The following is an 8,181-nucleotide window of genomic DNA, read 5'->3' as shown; positions in this document are numbered from 1 at the left end:
TTCGGCACTGACAGAGAAGGCTATACCATACATGTGACACGAAGTGCAAGTGACAATAACATTACTCACCACGTTTGTTGACTGATCCTTCTTACCAGTTGTTTAATAGACTCATAAAAGGCAGTCAAGACGGCAAGCATGGATGGCAGGTTAACATGCTAGCAAGATACTAGCGTGTTGTGATAGCGATAACGATTTAGATAAAAGCTAGGGATGTCAAATTAATGTGATAGGCAATATTAGACAATATCTAATATATGTTGATGAGTAAGTTATATTTAACAATATAAACAACAAGGAATGATAGTAAATAGAGATTCAAAGCAGAAAGCTATACGGAGCATACAGACGCAAACCAGCAGCAAGGCAGACAGGAGCAATCGATCGGAGTTCAGAGTTCCCATCATTCGTCCATAGGAATGAATGGAATGCGAGGGATGCTTCAGTACACATAGAAAAAAAAACAAAAAATGCTCAAAATTCAAACAAAAAATGCTAAAACTTGTGTATTGTGTATCGGAATGCATACTGAAGAAAAACTGACTTTAGGACCCAGCAGAAACAGCTCATTTGCTCCATATAGAGCTATAAGGCCATCTAGTGGCAAGAGTCATGAAATATCATGTTATATACTTTTTTTTCCAGAAGAGTTCGGCAAAGACACCCAATGGAAGATATTTTGAGCTGAATTAAAATGGTTATGCATGAAATTGTCATTTTGAATTTAAGTTGAAAGAATGTGAGGAATTAGCCTGGGTTTCTTCATGCTGCCTTTGCGCAGCGCGATTTTATTCACGCTGCTAGGCAGTCTGGATACCATGGACCAGATTTTTGCCTCAGCGAGGGGACCAATCACAGAACAGGGAGGGAGCAGCAAGACGATGACGACATCTATGCGACACACTGAAGCAGTTTGTTTATACCTATGGATCAAACGCGAAGTTACCTTTCGATGCAGCCTTAGATATGCCATTCGTGTACACATAAATCTCTGACCCATCGTCTTCTTCCTCGTCTAATTTCTGTCGCTCTACATACGTCATCTGGTATAATTGAAACGATTGGCTATGAGCTACGTACAGGCACATTTGATAGACATTTGTAGCACCAAATAAACGGCTCTGGGCATTCGTAAACCACGCCTCAAATACGAGAAAATGAACATGTGGTTCCCAGACCACATCTCAATCGCAATGAGACGTGGTCTGACGTTAGCCAGGCTAGTGAGGAATGGGCTTAAATTACTATTTATTGATCAAATCTAGTAATTTAAAGGTATATATAATAAAAAAGAACAAAAGTGCATTAAAAAAAAAAAGAACAAAAAAAGAAATACTTTTTGAAAAAAAAAAATAAAGTATAATTTTAGGGCTTCGGATCATTTTCACCCTTGAGGAAAGGATTTGTTACAGAACGCGAGGGAAGGATGAAGGTTTTTGTACACAAAATTACTTTAAAATCTTAAATCCTTCACTTGCTCCACTTGGTAAGGACATGTGACAATGCAACATACTATTGTCTAAAATATTTGTTTTAAATGTTTTAAACAAAAAGCATTTTTTTTTAAAGATTAATGGCAACTAATTATCAATGGCTTGTAAATAAAAGAGATGAAACGATTCAAATTTTATTCACATTTATTTTTCTTTTAGTGTACTCACAAAAAATGTAGAACACCTTCAGCAAGTTTCATTGAAATTTTGTAGGCAAAGTTACATTCAATCTCTAAGTCAAACGTAAAAGCTTCTCCAATATTTACAAAAGAAAGAGACAAGATGCTACACAAACATTGCATCTGACAAGTTCCTTAATTTTGTCAAAAGGCATCATCTGTTGTAATCAAAACAGAGCACAGTATAAACAGGAACCAGAACACGTGTCACAGCTTGGTTTGACTTCAAAATTTGCTCCAATGGTCTAAGGATGATAAAAGAGCTGCATGTGCTTCTTGAGATCAAGATATCATTTGTACAATAATCACAGTTAAAACACCCCTTCTATACATACTTACACTTTAATAAGCTCATAGAACCAGCAATACACCATAAAGCATATGCAAATCGCTTTCCTACTGAAATCACAGATAGCTAAAAGTGTTTAAAGTTCCCAAAATATGTAGTTATAAACTTGGCATTGTTGATTATACTGGCTGGAATTTAGCATATAAAAAAATGAAATCACTTTAGTGTTGTAAACTGTAGTGGATGAATTGATGGTCATTCTGTTTTGGGGCTTTTCTTTACGTCTGTGGTTTAATGTTGAGTGATCAAGGTGCCACATGTATATATAAAAAAAAAAAAAACTCCCATTCCTAATACCTGCATCCCCTTTTGACCCCTAAACAAGCTGCCTTTTATCCACAGTCATGTCCAGACATTTTAAACAAGTTTACAGTTTTATTTGTATAAAAATCCCCCCCAAAAAACAAAGAGTTAATACTGATGCCAAAAATAGATAAATATCACTTTTTTTCTGTATTCAATTCAGCCATCTATTTCACAGCTCTAGGAATAACCACATTGGTCGAGCGAGATTTGTGGAGGGGCAGATATAAAAAAAACCCTAAAGACTAAAAAAATCATTAAAATATTCCTTGTTGCAGACAAAGTTCTCCAAAGTCCAATACCCTGGCACTACTCCATTGTACAACGGAAATATTCCTTGATTATCTGTTCTTTTTCTCCATCTCTCTCTCTCTCTTACTCTGTGGCCGGTTCGGGGCGGTCCTCGGGACTGGCTCCTGCTTCTTGTCCCGTGGGAGCAGGCGCTTCACTCGGAGAGGCAGTGGGATCTGGCACGGACTCCTCTGGTTTCTCCTCCTCTTTGGGCTCTTCAGTGGCAGGACTGGCAGCGTTGGGCTCCTCTACTGGTTTCTCCTCTACTGGTTTGGTTTCTCCGGCTGGCTCCTCTGCTGGTTTGGGGTTCTCTTCTAACGCTCGTCCTTCAACAGCTTCAGCTCCCTCAGTTTTGTCTTCCTCCACCGCATCCTCAGCTCCATCTCCAGTCTCCTTCTTGGTTTTCCTAAAAGAGAAGCCACTTAGCTTGAAGGATTTCTTAAAAGAGAAGCGCTTTTTCTTCTTCTTCGGCGTCTCGTTGCTTGCGGAGGGAGTTGCAGCATCCTCAGGTTTGGCGGACTCCTCTCCAGCGGGAGCGCTCACTTCTGTGTTTTCCTCTTCTCCCTCCGCGGGCTCCTTCTCTGCAGGATCCTCAGGCGTCTCTCCATCTGCACTGCCGTTAGCCTGAACCTCCGCTTTCTCCTCAGCCGCCGCTGGAGACGTGTCTCCGTTCACCTTCACGTGACCGTTTTCCTGAAGCAAAACACAGAGCATTATTACACATCCAGCTTCAAACTCCCATCCTCCACTCACTGCCATTACAGAGCTTGGAAGAGCCAGGACATTTTTTTATATAACTCCGATTGTATTCGTCTGAAAGAAGCATGTCATATACACCTAGATTGGCTTGAGGGCGAGTAAATCATGGGCTAATTTTCATTTTTGGGTGAACAATCCCTTTAATTCTTGATATCTGTAAATGTATTACGACATGTTACATTTGTTATATCTGAAAATGTATTTCTGATATGAATAATAAGGAGAGTAATTTCAGATATCTAAAATGACAATCATGATATCAAACAGTAGGATTTGTAATAGTAAAAGTCTGAAATTTTCGTATTCGTCATTCGGTGGTTCTGGATTGTCAAAACACCTCTCAAAATGATTGCTACGGATGCGAAAAACGCAGAAAATCGAACCCGATGCGAATATCTTTATGGCGGACAAAAGTTTCGGAGGCAGTGTGTAAACGTGACTGACACAACATGAGGTTGTATTTTTTTTTTTTATGTGCAGAAATTTCTAACTCAGTGTGCAAGGACCTTAAGAGTTACATTTCTGATTTGTGAATTTCAACTATTAAGAAATAAATTCTCGATATCAATAATTGAATAACAATGGCAGCCTATGGAGACATTTAACTAGTGAAAATACAATTACAGATATCAAGAAATATAGGTTTTACTAGTTGAAATTGAATTATTGATATCAAGAATTCGTACTTCTGCTAGTGTTGACGTCATTGTTTATATCAAGAATTAACATTTTTACTAGCTAGTGAGGAAAATTGAGGAAAAAATCAAAAATGGCCATTGTTTCTAGTAGAAATCTAACTCCTGATATCAAGAATTAGCATTTTAACTAGTGAAAATTGAATTGTTGATATGAAGAATTCATATCCTGAATGATTAAAAGTATAAACGGCTTGCCATAGGAGTCGAGGCGCGTTACACTTAGTGTAAAACACAACATAACCGCCAGAGGCGCACTTCCGCCACCAACGCCGCGCCAAAAAAAGCACAAAAACCTGTACAAAACAGCGATTGTATGAATGGCCATCATGGCACATTATAATGTATTTGATGATTACAGCCGTTTTCGTTGCTCTGATGCGATTTCCCCTATGGACGGATTCCATCCATTGTGATCCTGAAGCGTCTGTCTAACCTCTGTGAATAAAGGCGTGGCGAGTCATTGTTACTCTAACAATCAACCCCCACATTTCCCCCTCGTTCTCAAGACGGTAAAAAAACACACACACACTGAAACAGCAAATTAAATTATTACCCACACAATCCCCTATAGTTTGTCCGCATAACCCCAACACAACCTCAACTCCCCACAAAAAAAACCGCTATTCAATTCGAAACAAAGGCTTCTCCTGAACAAATAACGCCGAATCTGATTTCGGAAACAATTTAAGCAAGATTTTACGATCATACATATATTTAATACATAAGAACTTCTTATATATTGGATATTAAGGATTGACAAAGCGCCCGGGTAATAAACATGGCATAATTCGTGTGGTTGTTTGATGGGGGTCTCCAGCAGAACTCCAATAATGAACACAACATGATTAAACCAGTTCTCCTGTGAAATGACCGGGTTTATAACGGTTACCTGTCCGTTGGCTTTGGATGGTGAAGCTGCAGCCTCTCCGGGTTTTTCTGCAGCTGTTTCTCCATTTCCAGCTGTCTTAGAGACTTGCGCTCCCATGCTTTCACTCCAACAAAGAGCTCAACAGACCCAGCACAGAACAAAGAGCAACAAGCGAAGCCTCTTCCCCGGAATAAACACCTGGCCGACGAGCTCACTGCGAGTCAACGAAGCGAGCGAACCCAGTCTCAGAGAAGGAAACCGGTAGGAAAAACCCTGGCAAGTGCAAGTATTTATTTAAATCCTAGATTTGTGCCCGTAACACTCCAGACTGCACAGAAAATGGAGAAATTTCCCTGGTCGCTAATAAGATGCGGAGTCCAACGCCCAACTGCACCGATGAATGGGCATTCCGCGCGATGACGTCACTCGGAGCCGTCGTCGACCAATCAGGATCGACTATCAGCGAGAGGGCGCGACTTAAATCTGAACCAGCCAAACGTAGCAGAGCGTCTGAATCTGGGCGCGTCTTACTGTCTGAAGCGAACAATAGAAACTGACATTGTTGTAAATATAAAACCAAGAATCATTTTAGAGAATCCATACATCTGTCCCAGCATTCATCATGAGGTTATCATCAAAACTTTTAATTTGTCCATTAAAAAAAATTAAGCAACATTTTACTTTTAAAGATACGTGATTTTTCTAGTAATAATCTTGTTTCTAATAATTTGAGAAACACGTCCCTTTTATTTATTTGACTGCCAAATGTGTACTGATCTCCAGCAAATCTAAGTTAATATTCACAAAATAAAAGTTATTTAAGATGCAAAATAAAAAGATAGACCTTTGTGCATAACATCATCACTTTTTTTTGTTAATTTGTAAAGTGACACTGTTATTCATGTAGCCTAAATAATTTGCATGAGCGATAACATGTTAGCAGTCACACATGCAAGAAGGGGGACAGTTCAATGCTTTATTTAGTTTTAATGGCATGTTAAAGAAAGGGACGGTTCATCCAAAAATGAAATTTACTCACCCTCATGTCGTTCCAAACCTTCAGAACACAAATGAAGATATTTTTGATGAAATCTGAGAGATTTCTGTCCCTCCATTGACAGCTACGCAACTACCAATTTGATGCTTCAAAACATTCATAAAAAGATCATAAAACTAATCCATTTGAATTGAGCGGTTTAGTCCAAACTTTCTGAAAAGACACAGTCGCTTTATATGATGAACAGATTGAACTTAGAGTTTTATTCACATATAAACATTTATCAGCTCACACATCAGTTGTGGTAAATGGAAGCTCGAGCATATTCTCTTGACATGCAAAAATGAGGTTCATTCTCGTTATGCAGCACGCCTGAGTTTCCGCAAGAGGTTTGTTCTTGCGCTCAAATCAGGTTCGGAAGAGCTTCCCTTCCCTTTATGGTCGCTGTTTATATGAATGTGAATAAAAGCCTAATTTCAATCTGTTCATCATATAAAGCGCCCTTCAGAAAATTTGGACTAAACCATATGGATTAGTTATACAATCTCTTTATGAACTTTTTGAAGCGTCAAAGTGGTAGGGACAGAAATTGCTCAAATTTCATCAATAAGATCTTCATTTGTATTCCGAAAATGAACTAAAGTCGGTTTTGGAACGACATGAGGGTGAGTAATAAATGACAGATTTAAAAATTTTGGGTGAACTAACCCTTTAATGGAGCAAAGATAATAACTCTTCAGTTTAACTCTTGATATCATCAGGTACCATTGAAAAAATGAAAACAATCACCTTTTTTCCCATTTGAAAGAGAAGAACCAGGAGTGGTGCAGTTTCCATGGTGATGACTCAGACAAGACTAGAGGGACATATAGATACAATTAAAAAGAAGAATAAATCCATCTATGTCATAGGTAATTTTTACTCACAATTTGCTGTGGCTCAGTCAATATGTTTGTACTATTAATTAAATAAATCACTATGGATTAATTAAATGTCAGTTAAGACTCTAAGACTTTTTAACAAGGTTTCTGTGACGGTTTTTTTCATGTTTCATGGGGACTTTCCATAGACATAATGATTTTTATACTGCAAACTGGATATTCTATATTCTATCTATATTCTATTTATTCTAACCCTACCCCATCACAGAAAACTTAAAAAAAAATCACTTAGTATGATTTATAAGCTTTCGGATATTGCCATCTTTGTGAGGACACATACACGTAGGGAATACAAGGACCACACACACACACACACACAATGACACGAAGACAGGGATTTTGTTGGAACCCTGCATTTCTGTAACGGCAAAATACTGATATGATGTGTAGTCTTGATTGCCTTTCTGTCGATCACTTTCGACGTTGTGTTGAAATACCACCCTTTAGAGCCCCAAACACCTCTAACATGTTCAAAAAAAGGCCAATGGAATTGCCATGTAGAATTTGCATGCCAGGGCACGCCAAGCCCCCAGACATACGGGTATATAAGGTGAGCCGGATGCACTACACATTTCAGCTTTGTTCTTTGGAGCCTAAGCCAGCATCACTTCACTCTGCATGAGAAGCAAATCCATTCACCTCTGCAATGGAGCATCTGCTGCTAGATTTCAGCACAATACAGGTCTCTCTCTCTTCAGTGTGGGTGCGGTCGATATCTCATCCTCGGACGGCCACAATCGAAGAGCTCACAAAGTATGGGAGCACTACTACCCTTGCCCTCACTACCCTCGACAGTGGGGTAAATGGATGAGGTTCCCCAGGTGATTGTGCAATCGCAGTGCACTTATGGCCGCAGAGCACCGCCACCTGGTGGAATTGTCCTAACTCCCATCTATGGCCTGTAGGACTACTTCCTCCCTTGGGATGAAGGTTTACAGTGCTGTTGGACAGGTCGCCTCCACCCTGCGTGCCATGGCAGTCCTGCAGGTCCATCAGGCAGAGAGCTGCCGAGGGTAGTGCTGAGTGGAGATTGATGCAGGAACTGTGTTCGGCGGCTGTCGTTGCTTTCAGAACAAGTAAAGTCCTGGCGCAATCTGTCGGCCAGACGATGTCCACATATGTGGTCCTAGGATGCCATTCTTGGCTTACCTTGCAGAGATGAGGGAGCTCATCTCCTTATCTCACGGGGTGGCCTATTTGGTGACACTGTAAAGGACTTTGCCTAGCAGTTCTCAGTAGTAGAAAAGTAGACTGAGGTGTTTAGGACATCTTGCCTCGTCCAGATGCCTCCAGGCCACGAGAA

The 8,181-nt window shown here is 39.8% G+C and overlaps 1 protein-coding gene across 1 annotated transcript; it reads right to left on the bottom strand.

Annotated features, from left to right (window-relative positions):
- Positions 1–1,619: 1,619 nt before the first annotated feature.
- On the bottom strand, positions 1,620–5,335 carry marcksa (myristoylated alanine-rich protein kinase C substrate a). Its single transcript, XM_056251664.1, has 2 exons — positions 4,962–5,335; positions 1,620–3,308 (listed from the first exon to the last, which is right to left on the bottom strand). Exons 1-2 carry the CDS (start codon positions 5,055–5,057, stop codon positions 2,700–2,702), a joined length of 705 nt encoding a protein of 234 aa, XP_056107639.1. The 5' UTR covers positions 5,058–5,335; the 3' UTR covers positions 1,620–2,699.
- Between the last annotated feature and the right edge of the window lie 2,846 nt (positions 5,336–8,181).

This window comes from Rhinichthys klamathensis, unplaced genomic scaffold (assembly GCF_029890125.1).
Source record: "Rhinichthys klamathensis goyatoka isolate OS25496 unplaced genomic scaffold, OSU_Roscu_1.1 h1tg000001l_1, whole genome shotgun sequence".
NCBI classification, from domain to species: domain Eukaryota; kingdom Metazoa; phylum Chordata; class Actinopteri; order Cypriniformes; family Leuciscidae; genus Rhinichthys; species Rhinichthys klamathensis.
Note: the sequence above shows the minus strand (reverse complement) of the source record. Positions and strands in the feature narration are given on the sequence as shown.